At 41.2% G+C, this 26,986-nt stretch overlaps 1 protein-coding gene across 1 annotated transcript; it reads right to left on the reverse strand.

Moving 5' to 3' along the window:
- Positions 1-512: 512 nt before the first annotated feature.
- Positions 513-26,896, reverse strand: LOC148044606 (vitamin D3 hydroxylase-associated protein-like). The gene is made up of 15 exons (XM_087720798.1): positions 26,666-26,896; positions 24,880-24,993; positions 22,854-22,997; positions 22,412-22,542; positions 20,276-20,482; positions 18,654-18,691; positions 16,124-16,248; positions 14,874-14,999; positions 13,175-13,272; positions 8,520-8,619; positions 6,814-6,857; positions 5,954-5,993; positions 5,646-5,754; positions 4,580-4,725; positions 513-1,015 (listed from the first exon to the last, which is right to left on the reverse strand). Exons 1-15 carry the CDS (start codon positions 26,894-26,896, stop codon positions 881-883), a joined length of 1,788 nt encoding a protein of 595 aa, XP_087576924.1. The 3' UTR covers positions 513-880.
- Between the last annotated feature and the right edge of the window lie 90 nt (positions 26,897-26,986).

Genomic DNA, 26,986 nt, shown 5'->3' on the forward strand with positions numbered 1-26,986 from the left:
CCTGCCATTCAGCCAGATCAGCCATCAATAGACACATAGAGATAAACCAACTTTACCCACCATTCAAAAGAGACAACTAAGAAGGAAACAAAAAGACCAGAATACATCCTCTCTAGCAGCGTATCCCCAAATAAGCAAGGAGTAACACTTCACAAACAATAAAGCAGAAAACAATACCCTAATCAAAGAACTACCAGCACTAGCAGGAAAGGCTACTCTAAATTGCTTAATAGGAGGCAGATCTCACATTCACTGTCACTGATGATGTTACCTAGTCAGGTAATGAAATGTCTGGAGGCAAACAACCAAGAGAACCCCAAGGATTCCACAAATAGGATTTAAATAACATCTCATACTGGAGCAGTATTGAACCTTCTGCATATAAAACTAACTGATAAAAGATCCCCTCTAGAAGAAAAAAAAATCTTGAAGTGAAACCTTCGGAACTCATATAGCCTTCCTCTCTAACTTAGAACCATTGGCCTCCACAAATCAAGCAAAGACGGCTAACCAATATACAGTTTGATCTTGGTATACTTTATATTGCAAGAAAAGTTCTCTAATTTCATTATCTTTTTCTATGCAGTACAGATGAAGGACAGGAATATGGTAGAAGACAGAAAGCATTAATGTCCACCCAGCCATCTCCCATAACGGTGTACGAGTAGAAAGAGAAATGCCTCAACTGGGCACATAAAATACAAAAAAAAGAGGACCAGTCTTTCACAGCAATTTGCAGAGGTGGATCATTCGTACAAAAGGTGACCCCTTTGACAGAACAATGAATATTCTGGGATAAAACTTGTGCTAGAGATTCCTTGATATTCTATCATTTTTATAAGTCCAGCTGCATCTTTGATCTGCAAATTGCTTATCAGGTTCAGATGACTTTCTTATGTTGCACTTTGTTGGACAGCATCTCTACTTCTTTCATGAAGCGAAGGCATAATTCCTCCTGCCATGGTAAAGCTACACATTGAACTGCCACAGGAAGACCAACAGCACCTTCTACTGCCTGAAAGAGATAGTGAAATAGCAAAAGCATTCAGATAGCGCAGGTCCAAATGTCCAAGCATTTTTTAATGTTGCAAAGTGATCTTGAACAAATATGTTTCTTGTCTCAGGTAAGTTTTCAAAGGACTGCAACTTTTACTTTTCAGATTCCTAGTTGAGATTATTAATAAAACTGTTTGCACCATGTGATTCTTTCTCTTGTATGCCTTCATACAACTGCTGTCTTGGAAGCCAATCACCCCAAAGATGTAAATTATAAGAGATAAAAGACTTAAGTGCCTACATAGAAAAGTGAAAACTCACACTAACTCTTAACCTTAAACAACCATCTTTAGTTTGATGACCAGAATAAGTAACCTGTTAACCAAATATTTGTTGCCTCCTGCCCCCTCAAATTCATTAGATTTATTTAAAATGGATTTAAATCATTTTTTTGGCCAAGATTTAATCCTGGCCTTGAAGGAAATATAGAAAAATATCCTTCCCTAAAATGTAATGGTTATAATCCTGGATTCTTAGATTTAGCCTTTATTTCCTTCCAATTCTCAACTTGCTTGATTTTTTCCCCTCTCTTAAAAACAAGACAAGAATATACATACATTCTACACCTGAAAATAGATCTGCTCTCAGAAGATTCTCTTCATAGCTTTCCTCTGGAATTTTTCAGAGTAATTGTTGTTTATCGAGATCAGGGGTGTCAAACTCATGTTGTCACGGCAGTGTCACATGACGTATTGGGACTTTTTCCTCCTTCTAAACCGGGCATGGGCATGGCCAGAGCGTGACTCATCCGACCCATAGGCTGGGAGTTTGACAGCCCTAGATTGATGACATTTTTGGGATTCAGGATCAATACTTTATGCCAGGGGTGTCAAACTCAATTTCATTGAGGGTCGCATCAGTTGTGTTTGACCTTGGATGTATGTGTAGTGTATGACTGGGGTGGTGGTGATCATGGTAGATGTGGCCATGGTGGACATTTGACACAGGCTCAAGATGCATTTTGCCCCTTCTCTTCTTTTTTTCCAGAGGTTTTTTTTTTACTATAACCATTTTCCTATCTCTTCTACCAGATATTACCGGCAAACATTTATTACTTATTATTCATACTCCACTAAACTTTTTATTTCTAAATTTACACCACATTGTTTAATAATAAATTGTGTATCAAGCATTAAAGTTTATTTATAATATTGTATTTTTATTATTCAACTAATAATAGAAATACAATAGCATAAATAACATGATAATACAAGAACTAAGAGCAGTGGTAAATTTTCAGGATAATAAATAGAAATGGCTGTCAATTATAGATTGTTGATTATAGATTAAATGTTTAGGTTTAGGTTTAGGTTTAATTTTATTTGTATGCCGCCCTTTTCCCTGAAGGGACTCAGGGCGGCTCACAACTCAAAAAGGGAAGGGAAAATACAAACAAAGTAACAGAAACACAAAAACCATACATAGTTAAAAACACAACAATCGTACCATTCGGACTGGGGCAGCGAGTCTTTAGCCCCAGGCCTGTCAGAACAGCCAGGTTTTAAGGGCTATGCGAAAGGCCTGGAGGGTGGTGAGGGTACAAATCTCCACGGGGAGTTCGTTCCAGAGGGTCGGAGCAGCCACAGAGAAGGCTCTCCTCCGGGTAGTCGCCAGTCGACACTGGCCGGCTGATGGAATTCGGAGGAGGCCTAGTCTGTGGGATCTAATTGGTCTAGTGGAGGTAATTGGCAGTAGGCGGTCTCTCAAGTACCCAGGTCCAATACCATGGAGGGCTTTATAGGTAACGACTAGCACCTTGAAGCGTACCCGGAGACCAACAGGCAGCCAGTGCAGCTCGCGGAGGATAGGTGTTACGTGGGTGAACCGAGGTGCACCCACGATCGCTCGCGCGGCTGCATTCTGGACAAGCTGAAGTTTCCGAATGCTCTTCAAGGGCTGCCCCATGTAGAGCACGTTGCAGTAATCCAGTCTGGAGGTCACAAGGGCGCGAGTGACTGTTGTGAGAGCCTCCCGGTTCAGGTAGGGACGCAACTGGTGCACCAGGCGAACCTGGGCAAATGCCCCCCTGGTCACAGCTGACAAATGGTGTTCAAAAGTCAGCTGTGGGTCCAGGAGGACTCCCAAGTTGCGGACCCTGTCTGAGGGGCGTACTGTTTGACCCCCCAGCCTGAGAGGTGGAACACTTGGCCAATTAGTAGGATGAACCTACAGCATGTAAAATCTGGCATTAAACTGTAGTATTAACTTAGGATGTTGCTTGTTTTCTATCCAGATCAAGCACTTACTTGAGCCACATAATTGTAATCCAGTCCAATCCAATCCTCCTACAGCACTCTGCTGGCCAAAAATGGGCTGTGTGGAGGTCACATGTGCCCCCCAACCCATTTTGGTCAGCAGAGGCACTTCAGACCGATTCTTTGATATATCCAGGCCAGCCTTGTGGGCCAGATTTGAGCACTCCACAGGCCGGATCTGGCCCATGAGCCTTGAGTTTGACACTCCAGCTTTATTAATAAATAATAATAATAATAATGTCAATGTATTTTTCAGCAATATTAAGTCAATGTCAGGCAATATGCTCAAATTATTGTTTTTGGCAAACTCCTGTAAGTTCTACTACTTTGGAAGCAATATAGTTCATCTACACATGCAAGAAAAAAAATCTACAATCATCATGAATATTTAGTGGTTGACAAGCACTGGGAAAATCAGGAAATCCCAGCAGTTCAAATGAATATAAATGCTTATTGCAAGTTTAAGTTGTCTACAAGAATCTGAACTACTAACAGTCAAAGCAAATTGGTGGCAGATAAAAGTCAATGGAACTCAAGATGGGCTGGACTCTTGTGGGCATGAAGGGACTCAAGAATGATGGTGAGTTTGACCCACACTACCTCAGGCTCAGGCAAGTCATCTTCTACAGTTGTAATATATTTTCATGCCATAATGTCCTCATGTACATTATTCATCCATACTCATCCCTTTTTGGGAAAATTACTTATAAAAGAATTGCTAAATAAGATGTTATTAGATCATATATATCCTTAATTTAAACTCTATTGTTACCAATTTTGGGTAATAATAGATTAATTCATTAGAATTTAAGAAAGTTTGTTGTTGTTAGTTGCAAAGTCGTATCTGACCCATCACGACCCCATGGACAATGTTCCTCCAGGCCTTCCTGTCCTCTCCCATTCTCTGGAGTCCATTTAAGCTCATGCTTACTACTTCAGTGACTCCATCTAGCCACCTCATTCTCTGTCATTGCCTTCTTCTTTTGCCCTCAATCTTTCCCAGCATTAAGCTCTTTTCCAGTGAGTCCTTCTTCTCATTAGGTGGCCAATGTATTTGAGTTTCATCTTCAGGATCTGGCTTTCAGGGTTGATCTCCTCTAGCACTGACTGGTTTGGAAATTTTAGTTAACCGTATTTATTTATCCAATGGCATCATATAATTATCAAAAACTAATATTAATTCTTTTGTGAAATCAAATGACTTCATGATCTCAAATATTATCGATCCACAAATATTTCTGTAACACCTCTCCTGAGTTCATACAAACCTTTTTCAGGATCCTATCCCAGAAATCACCATAGATTCCCTGGTGTTGTGCCATCTCTTCTTCATCTGCTTCTGTAACTGTGGTGACTGGTACAACTCCAGCAGGGAAGTTCAAAGCATTGTACAGCATGGTATTAGAGACAGCAGCTAGGAAAGTGAACACACAGAATAAAATGTTAGGTGAAATTAGATACCTTCTCCAGGGATGGGCTGCTGGGGGTTTGCAGGGGTTCAGGAGAACCTCTAGCTAAGATTCTGTGCAGTTCGGAGAACCCCCAAATCCAACTCCTGGCTGGCCTCACCCATCCCATCCTGCCCCTCCCAGGAGTCCCCATGCAGCCTGTTTTGGATGTAGGTAAGGGCAGGGCATGCACGGAGGCTTGGGGAGGGCAAAAAGCAAACCTATTGAAGTTCAGAAAGTTCTAAACTACAGTTTAATGCCAGAACTTCAGGTCAGTAATGGGCCTGTTTCTGACCTCCAGAGGGCCTCCGGGGCCTGGGGAGGCCATTTTCACCTTCCGGGAAGCTCGAGGAAAGCCTCCAGACACACACACACACCCCTGTGGTGCAGGAGGCTGACTAAGCCATACCCACCATGGCCAGGCCCACCCACCAACAGACAGAGAACCCCTTGCTAAAATTTTGAAGTCCACTCCTGACCTTCTCCCCTCCCCTTGGAGCCCCCTTCCCAAATCCTTCTACTGGCATAATTTAGTTAAGATAGAATTGACCAACTTTCTAAGATTGGATTGTTCCATTTTTTTTCTTGGTTTTGAAAGTGTACAGTGAGCAACGATGCTGTGGTCAGCTATACTAGTCATCCCATGGACAGAAAAATTATCCTGAAACCAAATTTTCAATCTCTGTGTGAGAATTACGTATTCCCACATAAGAATTGTGAAAATTTCTAGATGATATTATTCTGCTAAGAGAATGGCAAAACCACTCTCTTTGGAAACAACCCTTGTTCATCTACCTGTAAAAGATTAATTGTTGGTGGATGCTCCTGAAATATGATATTTTTTAATGTAATGAAAAGGTATACATTATGCCACAGTAAGGCTTACCAAGTAATTTTGAAGAATATCCAGGAAAGAAGGCGGGACCCAGAACTGGGCACAGGACAACATCAAGCTTCTTTTTTCTCCAGTGCTCAATAAACTTTTTCTGATAGACCTGAGCCCAAACAGCAATAGTAGTTAAAGTCCTGACAAAATCTAGACTTGATAAAGTGTAGCTGAGTAGCTAGAAATGTGTTGAAAGCTAGCAAAGGGTGTTGCCAGATAGGATATATACCATCAACATGATCTATCTTATTGGAAGATTATTGGAGGGTTTGATTTTTAAATGTTATTATCACAACAAATGCTTTTACCATCAATTCTTTATGGATCTTCCATACATCCTTCACATTCCTGAAAGACAGAATATGTAATATAGAAGCCAAACCTTCTTAAAATAGAACAGATTGCAATTCTGCTGAATAATCAAGATGATCATGTGTGTGCCTGAAACAAGACAGGTCTGGGGCGATATAGATAATCATTTTGAAGAAACAAGATCAGAAGAATATTGACGCTTTTGAGTTCTGATGCTGGAGAAAACTCTTGTGCACAGCCAAAAAAACAAACCAATGGAACATCAAACCAATCAATCCAGAGTTCTCATTAGAGGTACAAATAACCAGGCTCAAATTATCCTATTTCGGACATGTTATGAGAAACCTGGCAAAGGCGATAATGCTGGGAAAAGTGGAAGGAAAAACAGAAGAGGATGACCAAATGAATGGACTCAGTTACAATGACAATGGGCACAATGTTGGAACTTCTGAAAGACCAAGTCAGGGACAGATTATTATGGAGAAAGTCTATCTACATGGTTGCTAGGAATTGAAAATGACTTGATGGCACACAATCAATGAGATAATCACATATTTTCTCAATTTCATCATAATTGGTGGAACATCAAAATCTTATCTAATGAAATGGCTAAGTTGCCATATCAAATGGCACATCATAATGCAAAAAGTACCTCATTTTTTTAAAAAAAATACTTGGGCACAGTGCATAAGTAATGAACTTAATTATATTAATCCTAAAAACCGTACGACTGCTTTGTTTTGTCTAGTGCAAACTCTTAAAGTTCAATCCCAGTAAGAAATTGAAGGGGTCCAAATATAAAGCTTTTATAGTGTCTCATTTTGGCACATTTGTAGTAATATAATGCTGCCATTACCTCACTCCACACAACGCATTCAGCTGCCCAGCCATTCGGGGAAACTTGAAAAAAAACAGTATTGAGTGTAAATCCCAGATTCATTAGCATTTCGTTTAAAAATTATACAGATTTTTTTTAAAAAAACGGTATCTCTGATCTGTAAGGTCTGGTGAAGATACACAACATTATGTCTGTAGAATTGCAATTTCACCTCTAATTTAAAGAGAGCATTATGTGCAAGTCCTGAGAAGCAGGTATTCCAACCAGACAGACCTGCTGGCTATCAGAGCACTAATCAAACTAGTGATACAGGAAATAAGAGGCCATGTAACTGTAGGGTTTTTGCAACAATTCAGAAACAGCCCAGGACCACTTCACTCTCACTAATTCTTGGTTTGGGCAGATAAGTTGATAATGGCATTTTCCCCCTAACACTGCAGCTCTGCAGGGAGTATGCATAGGCCATTTCCCATTAGTGAGAATTTATATCTCCCTTCTGGTGTCTTACTTCTATGTCAAGCTGTAGCTCCCCACATACATGTCCATCATTCTTGTATCCCAGTCCACCTGTCTCCCATTCACCCACCCACCCTAATATGTAAGGGGGTAATAAAAATCTGTTTTCTTTTCCTTGAACAATTAATCAGTGGAACGACCTGCCTCCAGAAGTTGTGGGTGCTCCAACACTGGAGGTTTTAAAGAAGAGATTGGACAATGATTTGTCTGAAATGGTATAAGGGTTTTCTGCCTGAGCTGGGGCTTGGACTAGAAGACCTCCAAGGTCCCTTCCAACTTTGTTATTCTGTACAGAGTGAAGATTTTCATCTTTCTGGGACAGGATACTGCCTGCCTGATATTCTTTGCACTCTGTTTGTCAGATGAATGGATTCTCTACATGTTCTCATCATTTTGAGGCTTGAGGTGGTATAGACAATCAGCAGCAGCTTCAAAATGTTTTGAGATAAAGTGGAATGGAAATGATAATACAGAGATCCTGTGAAGGGCCTATAAGAATGCCTAAAGTAAGGAGTAAATACTCCATATCTTGAAGTACACAGATCTTTTGCCAGAACTCTTCAATTACCTACACCTAACTCCTACTCTGTTCCAAAATTGCAGTTTGACTATGCAAACTATAGTCTACCTTAATTGCTTGGGAAATTCCTTCCAGAGATCTACTAGTTTGAGAGATGGCTATCCTATTATTTACGTGGCACCTGCTCTTTTGGTTATTTATCAATTAAATTCATTTTTATGACTGCCCAACTCACAAACTTGGTTTTGGGCAGCTAATAACATGTTAAAATAATAATATTTTTTAAAAAATCATTGCCAAAGGATATGGATGGACTTAGGATGATAAAAATTGGCAGAGCTGCCATTTATCTATAGGCAATCAATTCAAATCATTTTAATTACCAAAAGGAACTTCATGAATGTGTTAGGGAAATGGTCAGTTGAACATTTGCTCCAGAATATATTCAATTTAAAATTTATATTTCCCATGGTTAACGCTGTTCACTGGAGTACTGAGGCATTGCTTCATATTGCTCCTTTGGGGCATGTGATGTCACAAGGAACACAGAAGGGGTGTGGGGTTTGCGTTGTAATTTATCAATTCCATCAGTCTAACCCCTCCCCCCTCCCCCCTCCCCCACATACACCCAATGCTGATGTTCACAATTGACCCCCATACACACCTATCTAAGATAGCTAAGACTCACCCCGAGCTTGATGAACTTGGCCAAAACTTTCTTCACCAAATTTGGGATTTTAAAGATTTTCACCTGATCTTTCAAAGCTGGATCCACTATATCTTTTTGACTGACAGGCAATAGAGAAGGAAAGCAAGATTGGAAATTATCTTTGTATATAAATGTATTTACCACAATCATTTATTCTAGAAAGAAGCTATGTTGACCATTTTACAGAGGAAATTGGACACTAAAGTTATCAAGGGCTGTTCTAGAACAGACAAGCAATCTTTGCCCTTCTCCCCAACATTTGCTTAAAACCTATGGCACACTATGTGGAAATTGCATAGTCATGCAAGTAGCAATATACTTTCCACTTAATAAGAAAAGGTATTTTTTTATTTTTTTTAGTATTTTATTAGGATTTATAGGCGGCCCTTTTCCCTGAGGGGACTCAGGGCGCCTTACAATCATAGGGAAGGGGGTGAAATGCAAAAACAAACAATATGTGAATAAAATAAAATGATAAAAACACAACTTGCATTCAACACTCAACACTCGGGCGGGGTGAAATTGGAAACCTATCCCCAGGCCTGTTGGGATAGCCAGGTCTTAAGGGCTGTGCGGAAGGCCTGGACGGTGGTGAGGGTGCGTATCTCGACGGGGAGGTCGTTCCACAGGGTCGGAGCTGCAACAGAAAAGGCTCTCCTCCATGTAGTCGCCAGTCGGCATTGACTGGCGGATGGAATTCGGAGGAGGCCCAGTCTGTGCGATCTAATCGGTCGAAGGGAGGTAATCGGCAGAAGGCGGTCTCTCAAGTACTCAGATCCATTACCATGGAGTGCTTTGAAGGTGGTCATCAACACCCTGAAGCGCACCCGGAGATCAACAGGTAGCCAGTGCAGCTCGCGGAGGATGGGTGTTATGTGGGCGAACCGCAGTGCGCCCACTATCACTCGCGCGGAAGCATTCTGAACTAACTGCAGTCGCCGGATGCACTTCATCATACTAGAGCCAAGGTGGCGCAGTGGTTAAATGCAGCACTGCAGGCTACTGCTAGATCAGCAGGTCAGCGGTTCAAATCTCACCGGCTCAGGGTTGACTCAGCCTTCCATCCTTCCGAGGTGGGTAAAATGAGGACCCAGATTGTTGGGGGCAATATGCTGACTCTCTGTAAACCGCTTAGAGAGGCCTGAAAGGCCTATGAAGCGGTATATAAGTCTACTGCTATTGCTATTGCTATTCATGGGCAGCCCCATGTAGAGCACATTGCAGTATTCCAGCCTAGAGATCACAAGGGCTCGAGTGACTGTTGCGAGAGCCTCCCGTTCCAGGTAGGGTCGCAACTGGCGGACCAGGCGAACCTGGGCAAAAGCCCCCCTGGTCACAGCCGACAAATGATGGTCAAAAGTCAGCTGTGGATCCAGGAGGACTCCTAAGTTACGAACCCTATCTGAGGGGTATAGAATTTGACCCCCCAGCCTGAGTGATGGTATATTAGCCAAATTGTTGGGAGGGAAACACAACAGCCACTCGGTCTTGTCTGGGTTGAGTACCAGTTTGTTAGCACTCATCCAGTTCTTAACGGCCTCAAGACCCCGGTTCATCATGTCCACCGCTTCATTGAGTTGGCATGGGGCGGACAGATACAGTTGCGTATCGTCCGCATATTGATGGTATTTTATCCCGTGCCTCCGAATGATCTCGCCCAGCGGTTTCATGTATATGTTAAATAGTAGGGGGGATAAGACCGAACCCTGCGGCACCCCATATGTTAGGGGCCTCAGGGACGATCTCTGCCCCCCAACCAACACCGACTGCGACCTGTCCGAGAGGTAGGAGGAGAACTACTGCAGGACAGTGCCTCCCACCCCCACCTCCCGGAGTCGTCGCAGAAGGATACCATGGTCGATGGTATCGAAAGCCGCTGAGAGGTCAAGGAAAACCAGGATGGATGCATGGCCTCCATCTCTGGCCCTCCAGAGATCATCGGTCAATGCGACCAAAGCGGTTTCTGTGCTGTAACCAGGTCTGAAGCCGGACTGGAAGGGGTCAAGATAACTAGCTTCCTCCAAGGCCCGTTGAAGCTGGAAGGCCACCACCTTCTCAACAACCTTCCCAACAAAGGGGAGGTTGGAGACAGGACGATAGTTGTTTAAAATGGCTGGATCCAAGGATGGTTTCTTCAGGAGGGGTCTCACCACCGCCGTTTTAAGTGCGGCGGGGAAGTGCCCCTCCTGAAGAGAGGCGGTCACGACCGCCTGGATCCAGCCACGTGTCACCTCACTGCTGTTGGCAACCAGCCAGGAGGGACATAGGTCCAGAATACAGGTGGAGGCACTCACAGCTCGAATGGCCTTGTCCACATCCCCAGAGGCAACATCCTGAAACTCAACCCAGAGATGGTTTGCCAAGTAATCCTCCTGTGTCTCGGCTGGATCTACCGCGGTGGAGTCCAAGTCCGACCGAAACCGAGCAACTTTGTCCGCCAAGAACTGGGCATAGTCCTCAGCCCTACCCTGTAGGGGGTCTCCCGCATCCCTCCTATTAAGGTGAATTCATTGATATAATAAAGAAAATGGTAATGATGATGATATTACCATCATCTTCTGGAAAACAATGACCTTACATTAATATGTGGTTGAATGAGAACACGGTGATGTTGAGCAGTGTCCTTATTTGCTGCTTAAATGTTCTTTAGCATTCTCAACAAACTACTTTAAGGTGACCAGACGTCCCGCTTTTGGCAGGACAGTCATGATTTCTAACAATTTGTCCCGTGTCCTGCTGCGTTTTTAAAAAGTCCGGATTTTTCAGGTGGGCGAGCTGTGATGCGGGCAAAAGAAAGCATTTTAATGAGTGGGGTGCATGCTGGGAGGAAACTCTCCTCTCCTCCCTCCATGCACCCCACTGATTAAAGTGTTTTCTTTCCCCCGCCCGAGCTCTGATGCAGGCGAAAGAAAAGTGCTTTGTCCCCCCCCCCCCAGCTCTGATGCGGGCGAAAGAAAAGTGCTTTCTTTCCCCCCCCCCCCAGCTCGGATGCGGGCGAAAGAAAAGTGCTTTCTCCCCCCCCAGCTCTGATGGGGGTGAAAGAAAAGTGCTTTCTTTCCCCCCCCCAGCTCAGATGCGGGCGAAAGAAAAGTGCTTTCTTCCCCCCCCCCCCCCAGCAAATATGTGGGGAAAATAAAAGTGTTTTCTCCACCACCCCCAGCTCTGATGCGGGCAAAAGAAAAGTGCTTTCTTTCCCCCACCCGAGCTCTGATGCGGGCGAAAGAAAAGTGCTTTCTTTCGCCCGCATCAGAGCTCGTGCGGGTGAAAGAAAGAGCTTCACCCCACTGATTAAAGTAATTTATTTCCCCCGCCCGAGCTCTGGGGCGGGCGAAAGAAAAGTGCTTTCTTTCCCCCCCCAGCTCTGATGTGGGCGAAAGAAAAGTGCTTTCTTCCCCCCCCCCCCAGCTCTGATGCGGGCGAAAGAAAAGTGCTTTCTTTCACTCGCATCAGAGCTCAGGCGGGCAAAAGAAAGAGCTTTACCCCACTGATTAAAGTAATTTCTTTCACCCGCAGGCCCCAACAATGCTGTCAAGATTAAGATCTCTTGAATTAGATTCCGGCTGATGCGGTGGGCAGCGCGGATTGCAGCAGGGACAGCTGCAAATTGCAGCCCGATTGCACCAGGGGCTGCGCTGGCGGGGACAGGCGGGGGGATGGGACTTGGAGTCCTACGATCTTGGCGAGTGGGGATTCCTGCGATGGGATTTGGAGTCCTAAGACACTGGCCATTGGGGGCTGCTGCGATGGGATTTGGAGTCTGATGCCCCTAGCGATTGGGGGTTCCTGCAAGGAGATGCAGGAATAGGGGGAAGGGGTCTGCACAAATCCCCCCAATCCCCTTCTTTAGAAGAGCCGGAAGCATTAGGGGAGGGGGCTTTGCACATCCCCCCTCCCCCGAAGCCCAGCACCAGCTTACAGCAGCCCCAGATCTCCAGTGGCATCGGATTCCAGCTCCGATCCCAGTCCTCTGCACATGCTCAGAGGCCAGGGTGATGCTTGCAAAGGAGAGATGCGAGAGGCGCTGGGATTGGTTAGAATCAGATGAAGCTTGGCTTTGGAAAGGGGGGGGATAAGCGAAAGTGAAAGCCCCAGAGAGTGACGCAACCAAGAAGAGTTTTGCAGTGTTCCACGGCCTTCCCCCCTCGGGAAAGGAGGGTTGGGATCACAGGGACCTGACTCTATTCGCTTTGGATGTGCATCATAATGTTGTAAGCCACCCGGAGTTACCTGTGTGTGAGGTGGGCTGCCCTAAGCATTTGCGTGTGTGCGCTGGAGAGAGAGAGAGTGAAAAAGAGAGGGAGAAATAATTATATTAATTAGATAGATCAGTGTTTCTCCACCTTGGAGACTTGAAAGTGTGTGGACTTCAACTCCCAGAATTCTGGGAGTTGAAGTCCACATACTTTTAAGTCTTCAAGGTGGAGAAACACTGAGATAGATGATAATGAGATGAGGGAGGGAGAGGGAGAGAGGGAGAGAGAGAGAGAGAGAGGATATGTATAATTAAGGTGACCAGACGTCCCTAGCGAGGCCGCGGGCTGGCAGTAACCGCCGCGGCCTAGCTCCCCCCTCCCCCCCGGTCAATGGTGTCCCTCTTTACCAATCTGAAAATCTGGTCACCTTAAATTACTTACAACAAGGCCAAAAAACTTGAGCCTCCATCTGCAAAAGCACCTTTCAGATAAATTTCATTGACAGCATATTCCACAGAAGGTGGGTCGAAGGGAACTAGCTGCAAATAACAAAGGGGGGTTTCAGTTAAATCTCGAAGGTGCCAAGTAAATACAAGTCTATATTAACTATTTTCCTGCATACTATTTGTCCACTCCATATGGCTTTCTCTGTACAGGCAGACACACACACACACACACACAGGGCTCCTCGTTGTGGTTGTTAGTGCTATTCACCTGATCTTCAGCTGACAAAAAGTGCCAGCTGGCTGATCTGTCTTCCTAGCCTGCTATTGGAAGGATGTCACCAAATGCTGATCTCCAATTAAGAGCAAATTAAGGAAAGGGATTGGATGTTTTCTTCTGTCAGCCACCCAAAAGCTGGCAAGGAAGCATCCACCAGTTACTCTTCATAACTGACTTGGATTTGGACCAGAGAAAAGCAAAGTATTTTAAAAAAAAATAGACCAGAGGATGTAATCAACTGTTAGAAGTTGCTCCAGGATTTTTCCAAACTTCTGGCAACTGATTACAAGGCTGTGAGGAGTGTCAAGAGGAGGAGGGGAGAAAAGCTCTCGGGTATGCTGAGACACTAGAAGAAGAGAACTGTGTACAGTCCCAGAGAGAGGATTCCCAAGATAGTCAGAACTGGCAGATCAAATCTCCCTTCTTTTCGCACCCCATTTAGTTGGGATGGAGGGAGATGGCTCTTTACCCATCAGGTTTCTTAGCCCCTAATTATCTCATCCTGAGAGCTGATTCTACAGGTCTCCAGGGCTTGAAGGGAAGGGCAGGAGATATAGGGCACCTAAACTACCAGCACTTGTCTGAAAATCAGCTGAGTGGCTGTAGAGGGGATATTACACAATGATATGCATGATATCCCACTTTAGCACCTGGTTCCATTGGCAGCTTTTTTTCCATTTTTAAATATGGGCTTTTGATGTTTTAACTGCTTTTGAACATGGTTGTTCTGCTAATTCAGAAGAGCACTAAGCCTATGTTTAAAAGCAACCCATTAAGAGTGGATAGGTGTGGATTTGCTTGCTCCTATGGGAAAGCTCCCTCCCCAATCACTTTTCAACTGCCCCTTTCCCACATGAACATCAAGCTTTTCTAAAACAAGGGTTTAGTGCTCTTATAAAATAGCAATAAATCCCTGGTCAACATCAGCCTGCACAACTGCACCATGGAAGCCTATCAGCCCCACTACACAGTTGCTATTCATAGTTAATTAGTAAGAGGCCACTTTTGGCCCAGCCAAATGAATGTTCAGGAGAGCACATCATTCTGCACAAAAACTAAGATGTCTGGTTTATTGGGTGCTTAAGGGGCCAATTTAAGTTGAATGTGACATTACTGTGACTCAGTTGATAAAATGAAGACAGCATCACCAGGATACAGTAGAAAAAGGGGGCCACAGAATCATGTTTACACTGTAGCTAGGTGGTTGTAACATCCCAAGCCATATTGCCTTCCAATTTGTTCCCCTTCTATATTTTATTTTTTTCTTTATTTATCAAACATCACTAAGGAGCATATGCCTTTCTCTTAGCTTTGCCAAAAGCCACCTCTCCATATAGAAGCTCTCTGACTATTCTGTATCAAACTATTTTACATGCATATAAGTTGTCTAGTAAATAGTAGTAGCAAAGATACACACTGAATGACCAGCTTCCTGAAGAAGGTTCCTGGTTTTATGCACAGCCCTTCTCATGCATGGTGGAAGCAAGAAATAGTCATCTGTGTCATAATACCCAATCCGTAGAGGTGTAGAGCTTGAATAAATCTAGAAGGAAAAAAAAACCTCTTGGTTACTAACATTAATGGATTAAGAGCTACAGCATGAACTCTGTGGTGGCACTTTTGTTAATCACATTATTGTGATTGTCATTGTTGTGATTGGAACTTGGCATGTAGAAGCTCACAGAGTTGTAAGCTCTGGTTTGGGTGGTAGGGTACTTAGAACAATGGACGAGACTTTTAAATATATTTCAGCAAATTAACAGGAATTGACCATGACGATAATTCTCAGGTGGCACTACATTCTTCTTAAATTTAAGTGAAATAATTTTAATCTAATTAAATATAATGCAATTTTAATGTAATTTTAATATGTGATTTTTCTGGAAGGTGTTGACAGGGTGATAAGCAAGTTGGCACATATTACTAGCTTTGATGATAGTGCGCAATTAGCTGTACATTTCATTGAAACTTTCTGAAGAAATTTAAAAATCTCACAATCTTTACAATGAAGCCTGCCGTGAGTTAACCTTTCAGTAATATACATAAGTAGATGCAATATTAACAAATTGATTTGATGTCTTTCATTAGTTGCCAGCTTTGTTACTGTGAAATGTTTAAAAATCAAGCACCTCTTTGACATTCCTAGTGGAAGAAATGGCTCCAATTGAAAGTACGATAAAGGAGGACTTTCTCAAACTGGTGACTATTTATTAACTATGTTAATAATGTTTTCCCCAGGACAAGTTAAATAGATTTGTCCTTTACTCACATGTATGTGTGTAGATATATATATATTCCCAAAATTGTTCTTTTTTATTTTCCATTTGGTTTTGGTTTTGGAGAGGTTTATTTTTAGTGTGAATAGGGTTCTAATCCTAATAGGGTGTGTGTGTGTGTGTGTGTGTGTGTGTGTGTGTGTGTGTGTGTGTGTGTTATATTATCTATATATATATTATCACATATATTATCTATATAATAGATAAGTAGGTAGGTAGGTTGGTAGGTAGATGATTGATGGATGGATGGATGGATAGATAGATAGATAGATAGATAGATAGACAGACAGACAGACAGACAGACAGACAGACATGGCATCTTTTTTATTTGTTCAGCAAAGGTCCTATACATACACACACACACACACACATATATCCTTTTTTTATTTACCTCTTCATTGAATGGCATAGGTGGTACAGTGGGATCCAGCTGGAACATGTAATCACATAAGAGAGCCTTCATGCATAGAGCAAGACTATCCACATCCTTTGCCATTGGTCCTATTGTTCCTAAAACTTGTGAAGATGAATATGTGCATCAAGTAATAGTAGATAGCTAATCCAGTTTTGGATGTATTGATCAAAAGCAAAATACGTGTCGGAAGAAGGCGGGGTTTAGCAGTGAGAAGACGGAGTTTCAGGCTATTCCTGAAATTCCCCTATTCCGAAGGAATTTGGACGGGTCATTGGACCCTAGCTGTCCCGTAAAAGACAGTGAAAGGTGAGGGGAGATCCAGTGACCTCAGAGACGATCGCCAAGTCTCTGGGGGGCGTGGAATTAACCCCTCCTGCCAACTCCTTTTGGATTAGCTATATGCTAACCGAAACTGCAGGTTGCCCCTAAGAATGGTATGAATGGATTCAACTGGTAAGCTGATTTTATTACTCAAAGAGAGACGGTCCGCACTAAAATTTAAGCTAATTGGAACCAAAGAACAGAAGAATCTAGCGGCGAATTGGTCTTTTTTAAAAATGGATTTATGGCTGGTGGTTACTCTATTTCTTAAACGCTTTAAGGAATTCTTCAACATCTCCCCCTGACTCTTTCTAAGTGGGCTGTAAAACTAACGATCTGACACTTTTATTGCTTGGCTGTGTTGGTCTAAGATCAGATAAGATCGCACAGTTCCCAGCGTATTTTTACTTGCAAATATCTTAGAGTCTTTAACTACGACACAACATGGCGTCAAATTATATTTCCAAGGGCTCACTTCATACACTTTTTTCTGCATTTCGAAAACTGTTTGATTCTTATCAAAGATTTGAAAAAAAATTGGATTATTTGACATTAAAACTTGAAGGAAAAGGTGAGAACGCTGAATGTTTGGATGTTCCTGAAACACAAATGAAAAATGTGAGAAATGACGTCTGTTCTATCTCGGAGGAAGGAAGAAACGCTATGCTGGAAAGGAGGAGAGCTAAAGAAACTACACTTTATGAAACATCATTGGCAGATTCCATAATTCCACCTTCGAGAATTAAAGTTAATTTGAAAAGTTTAACTAGCTTGGGACAACATTATTATTTCATCAGAGACAATCTGAGCAAAAAGGTGCGAAGATATCCCTGTTTGGACTTGCTTATAAAAGCATTTGGTAAATCTATTCATCGAATGGCAATAGGACTGAGAAGGTTTTGCTATTGGAGAGACATAGGCTGACAGATGGAAGAATACAACTTAAAATTAGCTAAATCTAATTACTTTTATTTGTAATAGATATAGCTGAATAATAACTGATATTGATAGTAATGTATATAATGTGGAGTTGATATGATACATAATAATTGGATATGAGAAAGGAAGGTTAGAAATACTTTTGGACTATATATAAAGGTTATTAACTACAATAATTACCACTATTAAAAAATAAAATAAAATATATACAGTTAAATATTAATTAATATGGGGAAAATGTTATGATATATGATATAACTACATAAAGAAGGGAGAATGATAATAAACTACACTGCATGGAAGATGGACTTTTTGGTATTAAATATTATGGATGCTCAGCTAAAATAGGATATGAGGATTTGATGTTAATAGAGGATTTTGCAAACAAGTAAATGAAATGTCAGCATGTGGTTATGGACTAAATCTTTGGCATAGTTAAGGTTGAAGGATGTTTAAATAACTGTAGTTAACTAAAAGTGGAGGTATAATGATGGCAATATGGTAAACATTTGAGTCAAGATTTTTGAATTAATATGAATTAATGGAAGAGATGCACCAAAACATGTTGTAACCAGCTGATATACTTTTTTTTAATATAATATATACCTGTGTTGTTTTTTCTTTTTTTTTCTTTTTTTTCTTTTTCTTTTTTCTTTTTTCTTCCCTGCCTTGTCCTTTGTTCTTTTTGTCTTTTTTGTCTTTTTTGTTGGTCTCTCTTTTCCCCCCCCCCCCACTGGTCTGGGCATGTATTGTTTAAGAGTATTATTATTATTAATATTTTAAAATAATAATTACAGTCAAATGAAAATGGATATATGACGATGGTGATATGTATGAATATCTGAGTTAAAACACTTGAGTTAACATGAGTTATGTTTGTTGACTGTGGAGGAGATGTACGAAAGTTTATTTGTGATCGACTGATACACTTTCTATAGCATGTAAAGAAGGATGTTGTACTTGTTTTAAATTAAAAATTATTATTTTTTAATAATAATAATTAAAAAAAGCAAAATACGTGTCAAATTAAGATCACAACTTTGATGATCATGGTTTTGTTTAAATTGCTCTACATTCTTTTTTTCTGAAAAATCATGTTATATTTCCACATTTCGTGTTAATATTTATATTTCAATCATTATCCACCCAATATCCATTGTTCTTCAGCTCAGACAGTCATTTTTTACACTAATTCAGAACTGATCTCTCACTCTTTCCCACTTTCCACAAAAAAGATGATATTTACTTAACATAAGATGAAAAGGCTCCTTCACTCCAGAAACACTGCAAAACAGAGACACATAAAAGGCAGACAATTCAAATGTATAACATACATTCACAAATAGCTTTTTGGAGGACATTATCAACTGAATCATCACTCAGTGTCAAATGTGAGTGGGTGTTCTTGTACAAGACACAGTTGCTTATATCTGTTTGCATCTGTGTATGACCTTTGTTTAGAGCAATGTTTTTCTGCAACTAAGTTTAGCGCTTGGTTTCCTTAGAATGAAAGCATTTGCTTTCTCACATTTACACTGGATGTTTCTAGCAGCCTAGAGCCCTGGTGGCAAACCTATGGCCCTCTCTGTGGCATGCGCCTGTCGCCCCAGCACAATACGCCATAGGGCAGGTGTCAGCAAGCCGTGGGCGCTTTCGTCCCTCCACTGTGGCTCCTTTTCAGGTGATCTCACCATGGGCTGGTCCCGCCCCTTGCCCTACCCTCCCAGTCACCCCAAAAAAGTCTTTGAGGGTTGAATGCCAAAAGGCACAGATTTCCTCCACCTTTTGCATTCCCACCCACGCTGAAGTGAACCAAACAGACCAGGTCTCCCTCCCCGCTAGGTGGCCCTGCCAAGCCCTGCTCGCAAACTCCACTGAGCGCATCTCCAAATGTGCAGCTCGTGCTTCCCTCCCAGCCAGCACCAGCACCACAGTGGCAATGGTGGGGAAGGTGTATGCCCTGCCTGCTCTACTCTCACCAGTCAGAGGTGGGGCTCTGCACCGCTGCCCCACAGCAAGGAAGAGAGAGGGAGAGAGAGAAAGAGAAAAACGATATTACAAAAGTTTTTCTTTTTTATTGTTGCTAAATTTCAAAAGCAGGGAAAAAAATGAAGGGGGCCTAAAAGTGCATTTATCACATTTTTCTTAGAACGATTAGCTGAACTTCTGCCTTGCTTATCATTATTTTAGGTACTGTGTTTTTTCGGAGTATAAGATGTACCTTTTCCTCTCCTAAAACAGTGTGGAAATGTTGGTGGGTCTTATGCACCTAATACAGCCATTTTTGGCCTCCCAAAGGCCCCCCCCCCAAAAAATACGGCAGTAAAACATTATTCAGATTAACTTGCAGTGTTGGCACTTTGCGATAAGTAAGTGGGTTTTGGGTTGTAGTTTGGGCACTCAATCTCTAAAAGTTTCACCATCAGTGTCCTAGGGCAGTGGTCTCCAACCTTGGCAACTTTAAGACCTGTGGACTTCAACTCCCAGAGTTCCTCAGCCAGCTGGCTGAGGAACTCTGGGAGTTGAAGTCCACAGGTCTTAAAGTTGCCAAGGTTGGAGACCACTGCCCTAGGGGATGTTCCTTTCCTAGGGGAAAGTCTAAATCAGAGTCCATGATATCTTTACTAAAATTTGTGAACATTGATCAGCTATTTCATAATTTCTCCAAGATCACCAAGATCTCCAACAGGTTTTTCAACAGAAATTAAATGTCAGGGGTTTATTTTTAGATATTTTATAATCACAGCATTCTAACACCAGCAGGTTATTCTGATAGATGATTTCTGAGGTCTTTTCCAACTCTACAATTCTACATTTTATCAAAGTGTGATAATCGGTTGCATAGTCTATGATAACTTTAGTACTTACCTCAATCTACCTGCGGTTGGCTTCAGCCCACAAAGGCCACAGAAGCTGGAGGGTAGACGGATACTTCCCCCCAAATCTGATCCAAATCCCAAAATGGAACCTCCTCCAGCAATTAGAGCCCCTTCCCCTCCAGATGAGCCCCCAGGAGTCCTCCTATGATCCAAAGGATTTACAGTCTGCCCAAAAACTACATTGCTGCAGTCATAGCTGAAAGGTGATAGAAATACATCAGATTGTGGGGACACAATATTTAAAACATAAGAAATCTATAATCATGTGTCTTTTGAAGATAAGAGTTTTTAACTCAACTACAAAAATTTAAAAGTATTCATCTCAGTGGAACTTTTCTTATTGCATTATGAGTCTGGTCCCTAATTCTGATATTTTAAATAATGTTCTACTCTAAAGTACTCATATATCAAAAAGATTCATCTGATTTTTCAGATTTATCAGATTATAATATATTTGAGGCAGAAAGCAAGAATCCTAAGGGTATCTGAGTAATTGGGCGGCCTATAAATTTATTAAACAGTTAAACAGTTAAACTAAAGAGAGAGAAAAGCCTGAACCAACCCCCATCCCCAATTTCAACCAAAAGCCAGCTCTTACAACACAAAACATTCCTACCACATGTTCTGACAGCTGAATATAAAGGTTTCTGGGTTCTTATTATTTAAGTGGATATATAGTAATTATAATTATATTTCTTAGGATCACTGTGATTCTGGAAATTTTCTTGATAAGCCAAGCAAAACAACAACAAAAATGTTCAACCTGGGTTACTTTTTCTTCACCAAGTTTTGAAGAAAAATACTACAGTACGTATGACAAACGGCCATAGATATTTGGCACTTGAGAGTTCCTTTAAGGCAGTGATGGCGAATGGAGCGGGCACATGTGGGCATAGCATGAAGTACCAAAAAGGAAGCACTTTGCTGAAAGGGAACACTGATTTTAGAAAAGGGAGCACTTCACATGTGTCTGGGCTGCAACCAGGAAGAGGAGCTGCCCAAGGGGCATGTGCGCATGCGCACACACCAATCAGTTGGTTGGTGTGCATGCTCACACCAGTGGTGAAATTCATTTTTTTTGCTGCCGGTTCTGAGGGCGTGGCTTGGTGGGTGTGGCTTGGTGGGCATGGCAGGGGAAGGATACTGCAAAATTTCCATTCCCACCCCACTCTGGGGCCAGCCAGAGGTTGCATTAGCTGGTTCTCCGAACTACTCAAAATGTCCGCTACCGATTCTCCAGAGCCTGTCAAAATGTGCTGGATTTCACCCCTGGCTCATGCCGAAAAATGAAAGACCAGCTCTTCCAGTTTCCAGCACTGTCACATGCACAAAGGCCAGCTGATCATCACAGGTGCATGTGCACCAGAAACTCGGAAGAGGAACAAGAGATGCCACACATGCCAGGGGACATGTCTCCGCATGTCTCTTCGAGTACGCATGCCATAGGTTCGCCATCACAGCTTTAAGGCTTTTCTCCACTTCTCCAGTGGGGTGCTTTTCTCCTGTATTCAAGATGAGAGGAGAACACACTACCTTGAGAAACACCTGGATATGACTGGTATGCCCTGGTATGGGTATACCAGTGCCTGCTGGGAGCACCTGATACCGTTTCACCCGCCCTCCTGACCTCCTTTCCTGTATTTGAGATGATTGGGACTTTCATGCATGCGCACAGTGCATACAGTGCCTGCGTGATGCTCTGCCAAGCAGCTGGAGCGCCATGGGTGGTAAGAAAGCATGCGCATGCTGCATGTGTGCATGTGGTGAATGTCCTGTCCCGTTGCACTGTACCGGTTGCACCAGGATCCGGAACCCACTACTGACCTGTTCCTACAGTATACCTCTCGCTGTGCCTCCAAAATGAGATCAACAAAATTGCCATCAACACATGATTATATTGACGCCTTTTAGTTAAGACTTAGATCTAAACCAGAGACTGTGGTTCCATAAATGCAACCATTACCGATTATTCAAAAATAGGAAGCCATGACTAATAAAAGCCAAGAAAAATTGTGAACCAATAACAAACAGGTGTATGTTTTTACAACTTCACAATAAGGAGATAAGGTTTATCAATACACAGCAGTGATCAGTAGCTATAAAAACTACTGGCATGAAAACTTACTTGAATAAAGATTGTGGCACATTGGTGAATACAAATGGATTTGCTCCCTGCTTCTTTAATACCTTGACCAATACACTGTCTTCTTCTTCCACATCAAGAAAATGAGAAAAGCCACAAGTTGTCAAATGGCCCTAAAGATGAAGGAAATATTAAGGAAACAGTTGTAGATCAGCTATTTATCTTAACCTCTAATACAAACTGGGTGAGACCAGGCTTAATAGCAGTGACTGTGAGAGGGATCTTGGAGTTTTAGTGGACAACCAGCTAAACATGAGCCAGTAGTGTGCAGCGGCAGCCAAAAAAGCCAATGCAATCCTAAATTGCATTAACATAGGGATGCAATCAAGATCAAGTGAGGAACTAATACCGCTCTATAAAGCCCTAGCAGTTGCTTCTTGTCCACCATTTCCTGAAAACCAAGATATCACAGCAATGGAATCACCTTGTATGCAATGTGATCCTTGATGCTGACAGGTACCCCATACAATAAACCTTTTTCTTCCTGGTTTTTCAGTTGCTGAAGAAATGGCTCACATTCTGGAATAAAATGGCGCACACAGTTCACTTCCTTGGTGACCGTTAAAGCCTTTTTAGGAAAACAATAGACAGACAATTCAGGGAAAATAATTAGAAGTGGAACAATGTGCTTGCTTCCGTTAATTACTCCCTATTCCTGATCCACGATTCCCAGAAAAAAAAGATCTACCAAGTCTGCAGTTTCACTTTCAATATCTTGTATCGCTTTACTAAGATCAGTCTATTAAACTATTATTATAGTAAAAGACAAACCATGGATTCTAATCAACATTATTGTAGTGTTTATTAAAAAATGATGTAAGTATTTCCTCCCCACCCACCCCTCACAGGAAGATAGAGGAGGAACAAATGCAAAATTCTATGGCAGCATGATACCACTAGGGGGTGCAGATTGACCTCCAAAAACATTTTAGAAAAAATATCATTTTACTATTTTTTCCCCTAAATTTGTTGGTTTTACTATAAAAAAAAATTCAATAAATAATTTTAAAAATTACTTCCACCAAGACATAAACATATACATACATGCATGCATGCATGCATGCATGCATGCATACATACATACATACATACATATACACACACCGTGTTTTCCCAAAAATAAGACAGGGTCAGCATTTGGCCTTATTTTCGGGAGATCTTATTATTTTTGAGGTGCGGGAGATGCTGAGTGTAGTCACCTCATGACTGCTGCTGTGTTGCAATATTTTCAGGGAGGGATTATTTGGGGGGAGGGATTATTTTAGCACATGTGCTCAAAAGCCAGATTGGCCTTATTATCTGGGGAGGTATTATTTATCCAGAAAACAGAGTACATACATAGTAGTACATATACACGGACACATTCATTTTTTAACAGAAGAATTTAATGTTCTGGCAAAACTATGCTTTACTAAGAAAATATTGTAGATTATCAAGAAAGTAAAGAGGCTATACTTTGAGATATAATACTAAAATAACCTTTATTGTCACTTTTTTCCTATGAACACACTGGCATACCTTAAAAAATCTGTTGCCCACTCTCAAAAGAAAATAAATATATAACTATACGCATATGTGCATATACATATGCAACATGTAATTATGGAAATTGTGTACACAAAATAAAAATAAATAAACTGGAGCAATGTTTAACTAATACTAGTACAATGTGCATACATATGTGCCTGCACATATATGCAGACATACACTCTCCCCATGCATTTTTGGTAGGGAATAAATTAAGTAAGGGTCTGGCAAGTTTTGCAGACTGAGGGGAATATTTGGAATTTATGGGCATTTTCACCAAATGATAGCTATAGCCTTTTGTGGCATGTTAGAAAGCATCCATTTTCTATTGTTGTTACAATATTCAAAGCCATTTTGTATTGCCACTTGAATATTTTCGTTCCTATTTTTATTATCTATTTTTAATCCCAACTGCCACCTTGAGTCATCTGCAATTAGGAAGTTTTATAAATTGAATCGATAGTAAATTGCAAATGAATAGGGAACGTTGATCTGTTGTATCAACTTTCAGCTTTTCCTTCATTTTCATTATTTCAAATTACTTTGATTTAAAAAAAAGACAGGATAGGAAGATTGAAGGGTTGCCAAGTGCTGCTGGGCATACTTTTTGTTTTCTTTATTTATCTCAGGAGCATCTTCAAATCGTAGACATACAATGCTCAACACGGAACAAGTAAAATAAGTATAAAATAGGCCTGAAAGAAATAGCCCGCTTACAAAGTATGTAAAATAAATAGAATTAAAACTAAATGACATTTGCCAGTATTGGGCAACATAGACAGCATTTTCCATCATCAACGTGAGGTCTTCCTCTGTCATGTTGAAGAGACATTTTGTGCACTGTAGCATATATGAGATGGGCATACTGATGCATATAAACAATATTTCTTTCTGTATTTATGTTCTGTTTCAACTATGTTCACCTTTTCCATGTAGGTGTAGAGGACAACATCTGGGGACAACATGTCTTCTTTCAGCTTCTTAACCAGTTCTACCAGAGGTAGAGAAAGGATATCATCACTTGGTAACCCAGGATTCTGTAATAAAAAGGCACAGTACAACACTTCCCATAGATTTGATAGAGCAAATCTGAGAGGTATGGCAGAGGGATTTATTAGTTGTTGTTAGCAAGCCAGGAACCATAAAAATAATGGGTCAGATCAGGACACTGAAAAACTGGGGAAGTTTCTTCACTTTGAAAAAGGATGAAAAAGTGTGGGGTGGGGGGACCAAGATAGTCACATTGCCTTTTGGAAAAGCACCTTTGGGACAACCACGACTTGGATTTATTTATTTATTTAGTTATTTATTTATTTATTTATTGTTTGTTTGTTTGTTTGTTTGTTTGTCAAACATGTAAAAAAATAACAGGTGTAAGTATAAACATGATTATGAATACAGGAAATGGATATGAATAAGTGGGGACAGTAGGATGAGGACGGTAGGCACGCTGGTGCGCTTATGCATGCCCCTTACAGAACTCTTAGGAATAGGGTGCGGTCAACAGTAGACAGCCTTAGGTTAAAATTATGGGGGTTTGGGGAATGTAACAACGGAGTCAGGTAGTGCATTCCAGGCATTGACCACTCTGTTGCTGAAGTTGTATTTTCTGCGGTTTACCTTGAGTTTGGAGCGGTTTACCTTGAGTTTGTATCTATTGTGTGCTCGTGTATTATTGTGGTTGAAGCTGAAGTAGTCATTGACAAGTAGGACATTGTAACAGATAATTTTGTGTACTACGCTTAGGTTAGACCATAGGTGGCGTAGTTATAGGTTCTCTAAGCCCAAAATTTCAAGCCTGGTGGCATAGGGTATTCTGTTGTGAGTAGATGAGTGGAGTACTCTTCTCGTGAAATACCTCTGGAAATTGAGAATCTCCATAGACATCAGGATGAATTACCTAATTTCATTGACATTGCATTAAAATTATTACAAGGTAGATGCTTATTTTTACAGACATGTATTTGATTGTTTCCCCCTTTTATCCATTTACCGTTACCATTGCATGACATTTTTGGATGGGACTTGTTCCAAGTTTTTCATGGGCCTTGTCAGACCTTTAAAGATCCAACTTCTGCACCTCTGCTATAGAATGTAGGTGCCGCAAATCATTTGAGACATTTTTTCTGTTCTACTTGACCAAAACTTTCATTTTGTGTCTACTAAGATGATAAACTAAGTTGTGACAGTAGAAAACCACACATGGATCTCACCCTTAATATGGACAGCAAAGCTGCCACTTAATTCAGTAGCAATCCTTTTGGTTAAAGTTCTATTTAAAAGTAAAGTTCATCCCATGAAAATTTTCAGATGTCCCTCTCACCCTTGTGTAGTCATGAAATATCCTTCAGTTTTATTTAAAAGAGAGATGGTGACCAAACCCAACCTTAATAAACAAGCGCCAAACAACAGGGAAATAGCAGAAATCAGAATTTGGATGCACAGAATTCATCTGTAATTATTTGCTAAAATTCTGTCTTATCCATTAGCATATTATTCCTCCTGTAAACTCTTGTAAACTTCCTGAAATCTGCAGGAAAAAAAATATCATATCTAAATACATTTAAATACACATGTACACAAACATTATATATAATAAGTAACTGTAATAAGTACTTATGTAAGTAGAAATAATACAAGTTATAAATACTTATACAAGTATTTTTACAAGTACTTATACTATACAAGAAATAGTTAGGAAATATGTACCTGGCTTTTAAATGTTTGCACTGATTTTTCCATTTCTATCAAGCCATGATCCCTTTGCCTTCTTGTTTCTTCTATTTGTTTTTTAATCCTTTTCCGGCCTAACCATTTCAGTATCAAATAACCTGCAGTTGAACCACAGATCAGAACCACAGCAGTATGAAGATGGATTTTATCCCAAGGCCAGGATGGCTCCAACCATTCTTGGAGTGTAGTGGAAGCTTCGTGCAGCATTCTGGAACCAAATCTATGGACAATTTTTGAATACTCTGAAATGCAGAGGAAAGCTCATATAAAGTCTGAGTCCATTACAACAAGATATAT

Source organism: Thamnophis sirtalis, unplaced genomic scaffold (genome assembly GCF_051295495.1).
Source record: "Thamnophis sirtalis isolate CommonGarterSnake01/CBP01778 unplaced genomic scaffold, rThaSir2_p1.2 scaffold_7, whole genome shotgun sequence".
NCBI lineage: Eukaryota > Metazoa > Chordata > Lepidosauria > Squamata > Natricidae > Thamnophis > Thamnophis sirtalis.

Coding starts and splice junctions, on each gene's coding strand:
- LOC148044606 (XM_087720798.1), bottom strand. CDS start 26,896: ATGCTGCACGAAGCTTCCACTACACTCCAAGAATGGTTGGAGCCATCC. Junction 24,994..26,665: donor TGCAAACATTTAAAAGCCAG/GTACATATTTCC, acceptor TTTTTATTACAG/AATCCTGGGTTACCAAGTGA. Junction 5,994..6,813: donor AATGCGTTGTGTGGAGTGAG/GTAATGGCAGCA, acceptor TCTGTCTTTCAG/GAATGTGAAGGATGTATGGA.